This window comes from Euprymna scolopes, chromosome 11 (genome assembly GCF_053919585.1).
Source record: "Euprymna scolopes isolate OS-2025 chromosome 11, ASM5391958v1, whole genome shotgun sequence".
In the NCBI taxonomy this organism is placed as follows: domain Eukaryota; kingdom Metazoa; phylum Mollusca; class Cephalopoda; order Sepiida; family Sepiolidae; genus Euprymna; species Euprymna scolopes.
This window is the reverse complement of record NC_136492.1, coordinates 102,683,576-102,700,363: the sequence shown is the minus strand read 5'-3', so window position 1 is coordinate 102,700,363 and position 16,788 is coordinate 102,683,576. Positions and strand designations below refer to the sequence as shown.

Below are 16,788 nucleotides of genomic sequence, written 5' to 3'. Positions count from 1 at the left end.
TTGACAATTTTCGACAGGGGGCGGGTCAACAAAAATGGTCTTCTCGTGACGACGAGCGGTTCTACGCATGCGCCAAATGACGTCATGACCTGATTTACTTTAAATAGTTGAAAAACTGACTAAATTTCATGTACGTCGCATTAGTTTAATCGATTAGCGCGTTGGTTCATTATCTAAACGTTTTGGGTTCGAATCGTGGTGTGAGATGTCTTTTTTTTTTTTGCGATTTTTTTTTAATTTAAATATTGAACCAGTGTTATTTAAGCCATTTTTCATGTAACGTTCTTTTTTGTGTTTTTTTTTTTTTGTTTTTTTTTTTACTTCGCTTATCCAACCCCCCCCCCCCCCCCGACCACACACCCAAAAACACCCGGGTACCCACCGATTTTTTAAATTTTAATATCGAAACAGGCTTATTTAAGCCATTTTTCACGTGTTCGTTTTTCTGTTTTCATCGTTCGTTTGCCTTATGTTAGTTTTTTTTTTTTTTTAATGTTTTGATCCCCCCCCCCCGCTTATTTAAAACGTTGTTTTCTTTTTTTACTTCGCTTATAACAAGCAAACCTACGTCATCATCGTAATGCTTGACGACTTCCGGGCGTGCACCTGTCAAATTGGTTCTTACTTAAATAAATTCAAACATCTTTCACTAACTCATTCTGGCTGGCCGATTTTATTTAAACTTCGCCTCAGGGTTCCTGGTTTGATCCTACTAACTCCCCCCCACCACGCTTAATTAAAACGTTGTTTTCTTTTTTTACTTCGCTTATAACAAGCAAACCTACGTCGTCATCGTAATACTCGACGACTTCCGGGCGTGCACCTGTCAAATTGGTTCTTACAAATTCTTCTTATAAATTCAAACATCTTTCACTAACTCATTCTGGCTGACCGATTTTATTTTCAAACTTCGCCTCAGGGTTCCTGGCTTGATCCCCCCCCCCCCCGGGTTCTTTTTTATTTAACACCATACACACCTACAAACACCCGGGCAACGCCGGGTCCCCCCGCTAGTCTATATATATATATATATATATATATAAAAGCGAAAATATGTGTATGTATGTGTGTTTGTATGTCTCGCAAAACATTCGACATAGGTCAGATTTTCGCCAGATAGGTATCATTTTAAAGTTCCAACCTTCGCCCGACAGATATCGAAAAATTGACCAAAACATTAATTTCTTCACCCTAAAATCATCAGTTATGTACAGGAAGGGGTGCTGAAAAAATCGTTCCTTCATTTTCTCTGCTCCTGCTACTACGACAATGACGTCATGTTTGACCTAGAAAACGGTGACGTTAGCTTAAAACCACCTGCAAGTGTTTTTAAAGGTTTAATTTTATCCATTCTCAATTGTATGTCTCTTTGGCGTAAGGGTAACGTGTCGGGCATTTTTTTTTCCCGCCTTAGCCTCGATGTTTCGGGTTCGATTTTCCTCTTTTACACCTTTTTTTTCCTTTTTTTTTACGTTTGTTCGCTGTTTTGCTTTGTATTGGTTTTTCCAATTTTTCTTAACATCGTGTTTTTTTTTTATAATATTAAAACAGGGTCACCCTCTCCTACATACACCCCCCCTCCCCAAACACTCTGGCAACGCCGGGTACCCCCGATAGTTATATAATATTTCTTTGATTATTAAAACCTCAAAATTTATATTAGTGAAAAATATAATTTGATTAATAGCTATGAAGAGGTCCACCAAGATAAAAAGAAGGGAAAAGGGGTCTATGAGTAAAAAAAGGTTGAGAACCACTGCATTAAACTTTTCAATTGTATTTTTAGATGCGTCTACACATATTTATAACAAGGCTCATGTACATTTGGCCTAATTATTCCTGCAAGAGTGAAACATGGATTACACTACATAGCTTCAGGGCTCTACATTGCGAATAAATCACTCGCATTTGCGAGTAATTTTTCCGGTTGGCGACTAAAAATAAAAGAAAACGCTTATCTTTTTGGCGACTGTTCTTTTTACCGACAACTCTTCTAATAGTGAATGAAAAATGTCTTTTCAACTTATATTTTCTTAAAATAAAACAAGCAAAGTCAAATTATTTAAACAGTAAAACAGTAATAGAACAATATACTTTTTTTTTTCTTTTTTAAACAAGGCTTTTCAAAGAAATATCTCTAAAATGAAATTGATCACGTGGTATTATTTCGCAAAACTTTGACAGTAGTCGGCTTCTTTTGAAGTTTCAAAAAGAATATCATTGGAATAACATTATATAACCCTTATCCCTGAGTGGCTTTCGGGCCTTGATAAGTGGTGACCACCGTGTAAACAAAAAAAAAAAAAAAAAAAAAAAATTAGAACTACGCATGCTAAGTGGTGGTTTGCGGTTAAGGTCTTCAGAAAATTAAAAACACAAAAACAATTATTTTGTTATCTCTTAAGTACGGTGTTATATTTAATTTAAGCTACTACTGCGCACTGCGGTAAGTCAATTTTCAAATATATTTTTTCTTTACAAAATTTACATTCTATTAAAATATTCAACTAATGAAGCAGAGAAAACAAAACAAATGAACTTTATAAAAAAAACAAAAAAAAACAAATGAACTTTATAAAAAAAAACATGTGTTGATGCTTCCTTCCATATCTTAAAACTATTTGCCCCAGTTTTGAATGCAATATTATTTATGTAAAACCGTTTGAATTATGCCAATACCATAAGTGGTTCAAAAGTTATGAGAATTTTAAGTGCTAAAATTGATGCTTTTTGTGGACATATTTCTTTAAAAAAATGGGCTAAATTACGGACCTCAACACATTTCAAGAAATTCAGTAATTCCATCACCATTTATCTATTTTCAAGGTAATTTTTATGTTTGTTATTCTGGAGGATTACATTATTTTTTAATTATTTCATTTCATTATTTTTGTTTTATTTTTCATTTAATGGTTTTGTTTTGGTAATTATTTATACAGAGAAAGGACGATGAAATTCAATTTTACAATATCTTTTGTTTATTAAAATGTTATGTGAAACTACAGTCTAGTTAAATAAAAAAATAGTTATTTTATTTCATTATTAACATATTCATAACAAGTACAGATTAGTTTATAATTAAAGCATGCTTATTATTAGTTATTGTTATCTGCAGTTGAGTAGTTTTTTTCTTGCTAGGCTGTATAGTCGACTTGCTAATTTCGTTTCTCTAAGATTTGCATTCTGTTCCATTTTTACATCGTTAGATTTTTACATTTGTTAATCTAATCTAATCTCTCATTGAGCATTTCCAGTATGGGCAGTAGATTTACTGGAGAGCATTGTTCGTTGTGTGTAAAACTAAGCACCCCCTAAAAATCAAAAAATATTGAATTTTCTGCAATTCTTTTTCATAATCTAGTAGATTGTCTAAATCTCCTGAAAAAAATGAAAAATGAGGGTGTGTGAACTGTACCACTTAACCTTTTTTTTTCCTAGATAGTTTATTTTAGAAGTTATGTTCAATAAACAAAATCAGCAAACAACCAAAAAAAAATTGTTTTTGTAAATTTTATTCGCAGTTTCACATTTCAAAAGATTGAACCGTGAAAGAAAGAAACATGGCATCGAAGAAAACACTGAAGAAAACAACAATGAAGCCGATATCAACTTTCTTCACAAAATCAAACCAAGTAGAAATGCGGAATGAAATTGAGATTCAAAAGAATCTCTCAAATGATAATGTTGACGACACACAAAATGAAAATAAACCCTCCATTATACGAGAATTCCGACAAAATTGGTTGTCAACTTTCACCTGGCTTCGTTATGACAAAGAAAAAAAACAGGATGTATTGTAATTTTTGTCATCAGGCTAGTTCAACTTTGACTGGCAAAACATTTTGTTGATGGTAGTAATAAATTTAAACGTGAAAATGTCCTTGCTCATAGTAAAAGTCTTTGACACGGCAAGTGCCGTGACTTTATCTTTAAAAAAAAAAAGGCAAAAAATTGATTGAAAGCTCTCAGATAGCCAAGAATTTCTTGAGGCAGAAATCAACACAAACGAAAGGGATTTGACAGATTTAAAAATTAAATTTAACACGGTTTATTGTATAGGGAAGGAAGAAATGGCCTTCACAAAACTCAAACCTCTACTCTTACTACAGTATAAAACCGGACTGAGGAATGGTGTCGTGTCACTGTTGAGGAAGGAAGTCCCTCATCTGATTGACTTTCACTGTATGGCACACAGGCTTGAATTAGCTCTGTTGAAGCTACGAAAGCAGTGTCCTATCATGCAGTCTGTCAATGAATGTCTACATTTGATATGGAAGACATACCACTTCAGCCCAAAGAGCAAAAGAGAGCTAAAGATCATTGGAGAACTTGAAACAAGAATTTACTCACCAGCACCAGTGAAGGGTACCAGATGGGTTCCCCATGTAGACCGGGCAATGAGAGTTTTTTTACAAGGAAAAAAAGACAGTCATTTGGCTGAGGATCATGGTCAGTATGCAGCAGTCTTCACTCGTATGGAAAATCTTGCAGCAACATCACCAAATGCAGATATTGTTGGTAGAGCTAGGAAAGTACAAAAGCAGTTGAAAGACCTTGTATTCACCACGTTTTGACATTTTGTATCTGACCTGTTTGGTGAGCTAGCTTTACTCAGTCTAAAACTACAGGCAAACAATCTGATTCTTCCTGTAGCAGTTGGATCAATTAACGATTGTATGGAAACTATTATAAGTATGAAGGAGGAATACATCCCTGGGGGAATGTATGAAAAGTTAATGAATTGCATTGAAGATCAAGTTTTCAAATTTGCAGGATAATCCTAAATTTCAAGGAGTTGAAATGATTGGAAGTCCTGTTTGTATGGCCAAAGAAAAACTGGAGAAACATGTTGGCTCTACAATTGGCCTTATATTGAAAGAACCGGAGTCAAGGTTAAAAAATCTGTTGGGAGCAAACACAAGTGTAGATGCTCAAGCCGTGGTGAAAAGCTTCAAGGTATTTAATCATGATACATGGTAAAAGAGAACTTCTCCATTTTGGAAATCACGAAATAGAGGTGATTTGTAACTGGTTTGAAAAACATCTTGTGACTGCAGGATGCAACATGGAAGTTGTTCAAACAGAATGGAGACAAATGAAATTCTTTGTTTCTAATACTTTAGGGACAAGTCTTATTCTGATTTGTGGCAAATTCTACTAACCAAGGACCCATACAATACTGACTTCTCCAATTTGTTACATCTTGTAAGAATAATGCTGACTCTTCCTATTAGCTCTGCAGTGTGAGAGAACCTTTTCTGCACAGAAAAGAATAAAGAGGGACATACGGAGCAGCATGTCTGTAAAGAAACTGTCAGATTTAATATTGATTTCTTCAGAAAGTCCAGATCTGGCTGAATTCAACTCAGAGAAATCCATTGAGAAGTGGATGGCTAATGGCAGGAGAAGGATTGCTTGGGGGGGGGGGTTCGTGAAAGATTGGCGAGGGGGGATCATAGAATGGAGCTGAGATGAGCACTTGCCATGGAAATAACGATAAAACAGACATGCTCGCAACGTCTCTTCTGTGGGAGAGATGTTGCAAGGAAAAGAAAAGGGTATCCCCCACCAAGCCACGAAGTCTATTTTGTACCTGGTCAAGGCAGGATAGGCTGTTTTTAGCAGCTCCTGCCCAGATGTGACAGCAGTACTCCATCCTTGGACGTACTTGGCTTTTATATATTGCATCATTAGTAAGATATCTTCTGGAGCGGTAGAAGGATCCCACCATTTTCCTAGCGACCTTGACCACAGACTTGATGTACGTGTTCCATTTCAGATCAGGAGTAAAGGTCAAACCCAGAAGCTTATCAAAACATGGAGCCTCCCCTAGACGAGAGCCATTCATTTCAATCGATACCAGATGGGGATCAGAGTGTTTATGATGTAATGATAGGAGCTTGGTCTTAGATGCATTAAAGCCACCTCTTCCCCCACTGTACCACGCGCTCAAGATCTGAGGAGAGAGAATCAGAGAAAACATTGTCACTTACGGCCTTTGATATGTTGCCATAGTCATGTCATCAGCATAGATGTTAACGAATGATTTTAGTATGTGTTTTGGGAGATCATTGATGTAGATCAAGAAGAGAGTTGTGCCCAGGATGGACCCCTGAGGGACTCCAACATTAATACTGTGGGCCTCTGATTTCTGCCCATCAACCACTACTTTTATGAGCCTATCAGAGAGAAATGATTTAATGATTGAGAAAACATTTCCAGTTATACTGTAGCTGGAAATCTTGTGAAGTAGGCCTTTATGCCATACCTTATCGAAGGCCTTTGATATGTCAAGAGCAATTGCCCTAGAAAGGAAGCCTTTGTCGAGAGATTCACTAATTCTATGAGATATAACCGTTAGCATGTCAGCTGTAGATCTAGCAGAACTGAAACCATATTGTGTGTCACTAAGAAGGTTGGTTTGGCTAGTAAATTAAAATATTTAGTTGTCAAAGGTCAACTAAAATTAAATTCGTCCGTAGAGCCCTGGCTTACTTACCATATTTATATTTTCATGGTACTACTACTACTAATACTAAGTTTTACTCATGTATTACGCAATGTTGAAACAAATACTGGAAATATGTACACAATAATATGACATCACTTTATTATAGTTCCTAAAGTAGTTGAGCATTTTACTGGGATTTATTTAACCATTATGAAATCTTTATCTCTCTCTTTCTCTCTCATATATATATATATATATATATATATATATATATATATATATAGATAGATAGATAGCCATGGTCAAAATTATGTAGAACTACTAATGAAAAATCGAAATTGATTCAAACTTTTATATATTTAAAGGTTAAGAATAGTGGAGTAAACATTAATAAATCTATTTTAACACCAATCAATATTTGACATGTCCTCTTTTTGCCTTTATAACAGCTTTTATTCATTATTGGCTAAATTGTTGCAGATAGTAGGATGTATTTTCTGACACTCTTCATGAATTGATGCCGGAGTAGGAGAGTTTCGATGTGAGATAGTTGTTCCCAAGAGTTGTTAGAATGTAAGTGCAAATAACTTAAAAGTTTTGATGCCAAAAGTTGCTCTGGAGGAGGTGAATCGAGCAAGTTGCAATTTAAAGATGGTAGTTATCTACTTTTTCATTTTCATCCTAATTAAATTTGTACAAATTTTTTTTTTATTTTTTTTTATATAATTCATGAAATTAATTTTTTTTTTTTTTAATTTTATATGAAACAAATATCAGGTTTTAACATTGAAAATCACAATAAGTTTTAATTCAAACTAAAATTTGTTTTTCTCCATCTATTAAAGTTTTATTTTTGGTTATTTGTCGAGCTTCATTAATCATGTCAAAACTATCATTAAGTTTCACTTGTGTTTAAACAGAAAAATTGAATTTCAACTATTAAATTTTGATCTTATAAAACGTGTATTTAGTTTGAATTTGATGAATGCTTGAAATAGACAACAGAACACTTACTCATATTTCATTATCTGATGCGATATGTTCAAAACGGTTAAGTCTGTCGATCTGATTGTCTAAAAGCTTTTATTTTTATATGTCACTTTCATATCTCGTTTTTTTTCTTCTTCAGAGTCTCATGCTAATCATCGTTTGGCAGAACCGGGTGAAATCCGTCAAGAATATGAGAGGGCACTTCAAAAGGTAAACTTCTTCTTATCAACAATATTTGCTGTCTTTGTGTTCTGTTTGAATAGAACTGTCAACTAATACATGCTTTGCAGAACTCACACATACTGCATTCTTACATGATGACTTGATATCAGTATATAAGGTACTAGCAGTGTTACCCAGGAATTTTTTACATTTTTATTTTCGTTTCAATAATTCTTTTCTTTTTACTTAAGTTTATGTTGGAAAATATTTACATTTGTTTTTTTTTTTAATAAAAACGAGTTTTGCAACAAACTCGTTAGTATATCTGGCATGAAACAGCAATAAAAAAAAAAAAAAAATTATCAAAATATTTTAATTTTATTATTATTTTTTAATGGCTGTTGCATCACTCCATCATTATCTTCTCCTTTGAGGGGGTCAGTGTGTTATATGTTAGTTCGCCATGATGCCATCCTCCTAAGCTAGTAAAAAAATATATGTGAAAAAATGTTTTAATAGTTATAATCTATCTATATATGTAAAAGCAAAAATGTATGTATGTGTATGTATGTATGTATGTACGCTTTTCCTCGATGTCCACAAAAGGCTTCTTTCAGAGAAGCGCTTGCTCGGTTCACAACTTAAAACTTTTTATATCATCTATAAATTGTAATATCTCAGAGTTACCCACGGAGCTCGCCTGTCTATTTAATTTTATTGACTTTCAAACGTTAATTATTCGACATTTCCCGCATTGGCACGCGTTACATTCGGTTTTCGGTATAAAAAAAAGTGAAACTCGACTCTAATTACAGGCTGAAAGCCAGTTGTCTCAAGAGAGCTAAGTAACGTTTGTTCAATGTCGACTTCGTCATATCAGACTGTAGCTTTCATTTCGCTCCTCCTAATAAACAGGGAGCGGGTTTTTAAAAACGAACAAACCGATTTATTCACCTCATTCAAAACTGTCCTGCACAAAATGCTAACTGCTGAATACCTATCGCCGTCACGTCAATCAAAAACACGCACCTGTTTTTTTTAACACTTTACTATTTTCCAACTGCGCGTCGTGAAGGCTTTGTTTTTTTGTTTTTTTTACGGGCACCTGTTTTTTTCCCCACATTTTTGGATTTTTTTCACATACCCCGAAAAACACCCGGGCAACGCCAGGTACCCCTCACTAGCGAAAATGTATGTATGTATGTATGTATGTGTGTTCGCTTTTTCTGTGTGTTTACAAAAGGTTTCTTTCAGAGAAGCGGTCGCTCGGTTTACAACTTTTTAAAACTTTTTATATCACATACAAATTGTAATATCTCACAGTTAACAAGGAAGCTCACCTGTCTATTTAATTTGCTCGATTTCGGGAAGATAAATATTCAATATTTGTCGCTCGCCGCATGTGGCTTAGTCTTTTTCCTATAACATCTTCGGGAGGGGGAGCATTCAGCAGTAAATGAATACTATCCCGCAGTCAAAACTTGACCTCATTTAAAACGGGCATCTGCTAAATCCAACTAATTAAATAGATTCAAACGTGTTTCCGTTAGCATCTCGCGGTGGGGCAATGGTTAACATCGCACATTTTTTTTTTTTTTTTTTCACACTTTAATTTACAACTTTGCCTCAAGTGTTCGGGTTCGATCCTCATACTTACTTTTTTTACCCCCCCCCCCCCAAACACCCGTGCAACGCCGGGTACCCCTTGCTAGTATATATAAAACCGAAAATGTGTGTATATATGTATGTGTGTTTGTGTGTCCGCTAAAAACTTTCGACAGACAACAAAAATTGACAAAATTGGTATCATATTGAAGCTCCATCCTTCGCCCGAAAAATATCGAAAAATTGTCCAAAAACGTTAATTTTTTTCACCTTGAAATCAACAATTTTCTACAGGGGGCGGGGTCAACAAAAACCGTCCTCTCATGACGAGCGGTTCTACTCATGCGTCAGATGACGTCATGACCTGATTTAGTTTAAATAGTTGAAGAACTGACTAAATTTCATGTACGTCGTGTTAGCTCAGTTGGTTAGAGCGTTGGTTCATTATCTAAACGTTTTGGGTTTGAATCGTGGTATGAGATGTCTTTTTATTTTTGTTTTTTAAATTTAAATATTGAAGCAGGGTTATTAAGCCATTTTTCACGTAACGTTCGTTTTTCTGTTTGTTTGTTTTTTTTTACTTCGCTTATTCTTAGGTTTTTCTGTTTTCTTTTTTTGTTTTTGTTTTTTTGATTTTTACATTTATCATCATTCGTTTGCTTTACGTTAGTTTTTTTTGTGTTTTTTTTTTCGATGTTTTGATTACCCACCGCTCGGGTATCCCCCACTTTATTTTTCAAATAAGTTTTAATGTTTGTTTTTCTGTTTTCTTTTTTTACTTCGCTTATTCTCAGGTTTTCATTAACAACCACACACACCTCCAAACACTCTGGCAACGCCGGGTACCTCCCCCCCCTAGTATATATTAAAAGAAAAATAATTTTAAAAGTTATGTTTGAATGTGAACAGCCACAGAAAATCATTTGTTTGACAAGTTTATTATATATTGATATTGACTATTCACATATGCTAATTAAATTCTATAAGAATTGAAAAAATATAGTTTTTTAAATATATTTAAAAAATATTTTTGATTTAGTCGTGCACTCGAACAGAACAATTATATTTGATCACAAGTGATCACTTCTTAGTGCTTCTTTTTTATCAGAGTAAAATTCGAATATGAAATTTCAAGTAAAACCAATGGCATCTACTTAATGGTCATGTCACAGTAATGAACATATCCAAAAATTATGAAAAATGATAGGTAGAAAATTAATTATTAATGAAAATAGTTTTTGAAGACTATTATCGAAAATTGAGTTTTGCTTAAAGAAATCAGTTTGAATCATAACTAGGAAGGTAATTATTTTCAGAAAATTTTGTAAATCTTAGGTCAGTTTAGCAAAATCCAATTTTTGCTTATCTTTGAAAACTGTTTCCATAAATAATTAATTTTCTACCGTATTGTTTTTTGTAATTTTTTGATATGTTCATTACTGTGACCTGACAATTCAGTAGATACCATTGGTTTTACTTGAAATTCAATATTTCAATTCTCAAATTTCATTCTAACTAGCGAGGATGCCCAGCATTGCCTGGAGGTTTGAAGGTGTGTGTTGAGAAAAAAAAAAGTTTTAGTAGGCAGGCAAGCTCGAACCCGTGATGCGAAGGCAGAAAAGAAAGTGGAGGTGTATGTAAGGGTGTTGGTTCAGCAAAAAAAAAAAAAAGGAAAATTGCGAGCGCAAAAAAAAAAAGTAGTAGTAAGCAAGCTCAAACCCGTAACGCGCCAGAGGAAAAAAAGGTGAAAAAAAAAAACTGTCTTACTGATGTGCCTATCGTGGTTGTGACATCACAGGCAGTCGAAATAACAGCCTTTTATGCGACGTTAAGGGTTCAATGACTTGCAAAAAATGTCAGAAAAAAAAACGACCCCTCCCTTTAGAAAACTGCCAAGTTAAGGGTGAAGGAATTAATGGTTTTGGTCAATTTTTCAATATTTGTCGTCCGAAGGGTCTAGCTTCAAAATGATACCGATCTTGCGAAAATCCGTCACTTCCGTCAAAAGTTTTAGACATACATACATACATACATATAAACAGACAGGTGAGATTTATATTATAGACTAGCGGGGCTACCCGGCGTTTCTCGGGACCGTATAAACAATGAGAAAATTGAATTAACTTGTCTTAGAATTCTCTCTCTCTGTCTCTCTCTTTTCGTCTTACAAAAATAAATTCTTGAAACTAAAACATTTATTACCTGTTTACATGGTATTTTGGCTAAGATCAAAGTGTTGTATATGTTCTTAGAATTCCAGCGGTCTCATCTTTCGTAGAAACAAACGTTACTCGAAAAACAATCACTCTTATTAGTATACATTTTAAAACACAGTTCCTGTCTAGACATCTCTCTCCCCCTCTCTCTCTCTCTCTCTATCTGTTGTTGTGTGTGTATGTGTCTCCCTCTCTATCTGTCTGTCTCTCTTCGTCTTCCTTACTCTAGTGATAAAAAAAAAGAAGAATATGAAGTAATGCTAAAAACATCGATCGTTCTCTCTCTCTCTCTCTATCTGTTTTTGTTGTTGTTGTGTGTGTGTCTCTCTCTCTCTATCTCCCTCTCCCTCTCTATCTGTCTGTCTCTCTTCGTCTTCCTTACTCTAAAGAGTGATAAAAAAAGAATATGAAGTAATGCTAAAAACATCGATCGTTAATAATTTTTTAAGCATATTATCTTTTGTTTTACTTCACATTTTTTATGATTCAGCGTGTAGCGTTTATTAAATTACGTATTTCGTTTCCTGTCTAGACATCTCTCTCTATCTGTCTCTCTCTCTTTCTCTCTCTGTGTTTGCGTTTGTGTATGTGTCTCTCTCTCTCTGTGTTTGTGTATGTGTGTCTCTCTCTCTCTCACTTCGTCTTCCTTACTCTAAAGAGTGTTACTAAAAAAGAAAATGGCGTCTGGCTGTTTTTTTTTTTGTAAAAACTTCGATTGTTAATATTTTTTGTAAGCGTATTTTTTTTTTTACTTCATATTTTTGGCTTGTTATTTTTCGTTTAATTATCATATCTAACTATTTTTAACGTGCTAATAACTTTGGTAACGTTGTTATAGCGTAGAAGTTCATAGTTTAGCTTGTGTGAGGGTTAAAAAAATTTTTACCAATAACTTTTTTAAATTCAGACTGCCATTACAACTTGCTGACGTCAAGATTACGTGACATGACTCAGCGGGTTTTAAATACAAGTTGACCTAAAATAAACGGCCCCGTGTACACTTTATGTAGAAGAGTTGGCACCCGTATTTTTTAGGGCAGTTATAAATCGATTTAAAAATATGTAATGTTTAGCATTAAAATGTCACTTTTTTTTTGGGCCCCTTCCTGCAGAAAATTGATCAGTTGACGCACTTCTGATGGTCCTTTTGGGCCAATTTTTCGATATTTGTCGTCAGGAGGGCGGGACTTTCATATGAAACCAAGTTTGTGAATTTTTGTTCCGTTGGTCAAGTGTTTAGCAGGCACACAAACATACATACATACATTTTTCGCTTTTATATATATAGATAACAAAAAAGCAGGTTAGATGCGCAAGAAAACTTTTGTATAACTGAATTTATGAGCATGACTGAACTGAGATTATTCTTACGATTTTTTTGTCCGATGTAACCTTTGACCATTTTCAAGTTCCGGAATCTTTTTATCATACTTGGGAATATTAACAAAAAGAGTCACTATGACCAATTCAGAATCATTCTCTGACAGCACATTACTTTTTTTACTTTCTGTAAATATACATTCTTGTTAACTCTACCTCTTTGTTGTCTTATTTCTTTTTGACCTTTTAAAACCATAGTAGCTAAGCACACAGATAAAATGAACATATATTAGAATGAATCTTATTGTTTGTGTTCTAGCTTGCCGAGGAGCGTGATGCTGAGCAGCGTCGTGAGGAAGAGGCAAGTGCTGCTTTGTTGAAGACCTTGGAAGAAGAAGATAAACGTGTGAAAGAAGAGTTGGAGAAACAGGAATCTCAATTGAAGAGAGATGAAGAACTGGCCAGATTTTTAGAGGTAAGCTTTCTTGTATTTTATTTATCACACATATATTACCGTCAAAACGACTCCTTGTTTAATCTTTTGAAATATAGTTTACATAGAATGGGGATCAAAAACCTAAACACAGCTATTTGTATGCCTAATTTGCATAAGTATTTCGTTTAACAGTTTATACTGAACAAATTTATTCATTTAAAATTGTACTTAATTATTCGATAGAATGGCAGATTCCGATTTTGGAACAATTCATTTTAAAATTTGTAAAATCGGAATATCTTATATTAGTGACATTAGATTAATCACCAATCATCATCTTTGTTAATCAAATGATTGTCATTTTCAATGTGTGCAAACGCATGTTTGAACATGAAGTGACTTGCCATATTATTGTATAGATTAATTTTTGGTATTCATTTATAATCTTATCCTCTTTTGATGACACCACTCGCTCTAATAGATAGGAAGGAAAACGAATGTACACAATGGCAGAAACCTTAGAAAACCTAATCTGTAGTAGAATATGGCTGTAAATAGATAATAACAGTTAATGCTATTAAGACTAAGATTTCTTTTAACAATTACAAGAAACATTTTCAACCACTGATAAGCATGACTAATAACACCCTATCTGAGAGCTGATAATTCAATCTCCTCAGCTTAACATCCACATGCAACATGAACTGAAAGAATTACATTGAGGACATTGCCAAGACTGTTGCAAAGAAGGTGGGTTCTCTAGTATGTTAGAAAATTACTCACATCCAAGAGTATCCTGTACCTCTACCAAAAAGTGAAGATTTCAGATTTCAGTTTGGGTCATATTATATATATATATAAATATGTGTGTGTGTGTGTGTGTGTAATAGTTTTAAATGATTTTAATTATAAAAAGGATAAATTACCAAAATTGTTAAAATATTATATTCATTAATTTTTAATGAAGACTATTTTGATAAAAAAATTAGTTTTTAAAATTACAATATAGCAAATTTATATTAAAGATATATAATGGCAGTTATACAATTCAAAAATTATTTAGCAATTTTGCCGAGGAGCGTGATGCTGAGCAGCGTCGTGAGGAAGAGGTGCTTGGTGAAACTCTCAACAATTCTATTGGTCGACATCATTACTAACCTCTCTTCACCTTGTTCAGTTATCTCGGTGACTAGAATCTAACTCTTTCCTTTTTAAATTCAATTGTTTCTAACTCTAAACAATTTTATTTTTTAAATTCATTTAAGCGAAAAGGTTTGTTTAAAGACTCTTAAAAATTAATATTTTGGTTTCAAGCTATAAGACAGTCCAAATGGTAAATTAGGAATTTGGAAAATTGTCTGTGGGAGTGATGATCATAAAAGATAAGTTAATGAGATTTTGGTGAGTGTTTTTTTTTTCTTTAACTATAACTATTATTCTGTGACCTGCATATTTACATGCATGCATTGATCTATTTAAACATGCATTTCTAAATATAACAAGAAATTTGATGTAAAGCCATTTTGTCTTCTATAATTTTTTTTAGCTAAATGGTACAGTTAAAAAAAATGTGGTCATGCTACTCATTGTATTGTTAAGAATATATATTTCAAAATTCATTATGATCTGTTCATTAATTTAAGAAATTATCTTGTAATCTCTTACTACTACACTTCATCTGTGCATGAATGTTTGAAATGGTAGAGGAGCGGGTGAATAATGTAAAAGATGGCTCCTAAGAAATATGGTACAATATATTAAATGTAAATAAGGAGAGGGAGAAAAAGTGGCTCTCTTATGACCTCACAGTCTATTCTGAAATCCCTTGAATTTGTGAACATTGGATCTGTCAAAAATGGATGCTTTGTCTATTGATTCTGTTATTTACGACATTGATACTATGAAACCTGTCTAACATTTCATTTTAATTTTTTAATCTATAATGTACCGATGTTGGCTCAACAGCTCATGTGATGTTTAATGTTTGTCAAAAAGCTTGTGTATTTAGTAAAATAATGTTTTATTTTTATTTACTTTTTAGACTGCAGGATCACCAAGGATGCTTCGTCGAAAAATAGAAGAGGAAGCAAAAGATAATAATCCAAATGATGAAGTGTCGTCACAAATCACTAGGAATGGATCTCCTGATCTCTCCCCCAATAATGACTCTTCTTCATCTCCTGCGACTTTAGCCAGCGGTCATCAGAAAAGAAAAGCGTCTCCATCTACCACTGACCAAAGCAAACATCCTCGATTAATTCAGATCACTTCACGTCAGCCTATCCATCAGAACTCTGTGGATCATGTCTGTAGCCCGTCCTCCATTTCTGGAAATGGAATTAATCACTCTCAGAAAAAGAAATTAAAAATAAACATTGTTGACCATTTTGAGAAATTAAAATTTTTACAAACAGTTGATCAGCTGAGTCCAAAGAAAAGTTGTTCTCCTCCCCCGACAAAAACCGAAGACACCTCAATTCTTAACGGTAAGGCAGACCAGTTGTTCCACATGGATTCAGAAATTCACTCTTCTCCCAACATTGTAACAGCTGCTTCAAATAAACTTGGTCGTAAAATTCTGTTTGAGAAAAAATTGAATGTTGACAAATGCAATTCGAAAAGTGGACCCTCAACTCTTGTATCTCGAATGAAGGGTAGCCCGAAAGCATCTCTCAATGGCAAAAACAAGATGGAAATGTATTTTAAACAGAAGGAAAAGAGTGTATGTGCAACGTATAAAACAGACGAGGCCAGCCAAAGCTTGGAGGAGAAAGATCGCCTTTTTGCTTTGGCCCTACAGAAACAGTATGATATGGAAATAAGAATGTCAAGGCAGGTGAACCGTGCTAAAGGTACTTCAGATGAGTATAAGCTGCGGCAAAAGCATGAAGAGAAAAATAAAGAGGCGACGGTTAAGGCCCGAAAATCCTCACGAGATCAGAAAAAATTTAAAAGCTGATTTTTTTTTCTTTTTTTTTTTCTCTTTTCTCATGGATAATCTCGTTTTTTTGTTTTTTTTTATTTCTTTCATAAAAGGAAATAAAGAAAACTTTTTAATGAATGTTTGTGAAATTTGATTGCTGAAAAATTTTTTTAAAATTTATTTTACTCACAATGTAAAATAACAACAACAACAAAAAAAAAGATTTTTAAAAGCAGAATAGGAAGTCAGATGTCTTATTTTTTTATAAAAAAGAAAAAAACAAACGATTTTAAAGTGGCAAAACCTAAAAGGACCCCCCCTCCCTTTTCTTTGCAAAAACTCACTGCTATATCTCAAACTTTTTGTGCCTTTTTTGTTTTTTAAATTTGTCACTTTTTATCATCTTAAAAAAAAGAACAATAAATGTATATTTCCTTTTCTTGATAAAAAATATAATGTTCAGGTATTTATTATTGTACAGACCAATTGTTGTAGAATCCATACCTTGTTTAACATTAAGTTACCAGAATGCATCTCTGGAATGTAACTATAGAAATTTAGGGAGCGTGATGGACAGGACTTCCTAGAGTTAATGTTGCTCAATCAATGTGAAAAAAATAAGACATTCCAGCCCTGACACCACCCCCCTCAGATTTTTTTCTTATGAACACCTCATAAAATTTAG

The 16,788-nt window shown here is 33.8% G+C and overlaps 1 protein-coding gene across 1 annotated transcript in view; it reads left to right on the top strand.

Moving 5' to 3' along the window:
* Positions 1-16,554, top strand: part of LOC145288022 (uncharacterized) — a 33,808-nt gene extending 17,254 nt beyond the window's left edge. The window contains exons 2-4 of the mRNA XM_080136027.1: positions 7,581-7,651; positions 13,064-13,219; positions 15,222-16,554. Coding sequence (XP_079992153.1) covers positions 7,581-7,651; positions 13,064-13,219; positions 15,222-16,139 — 1,145 coding nt within the window. The 3' untranslated portion in view covers positions 16,140-16,554. The remainder of the gene's footprint in view (positions 1-7,580; positions 7,652-13,063; positions 13,220-15,221) is intronic.
* The last annotated feature ends 234 nt before the right edge of the window (positions 16,555-16,788 follow it).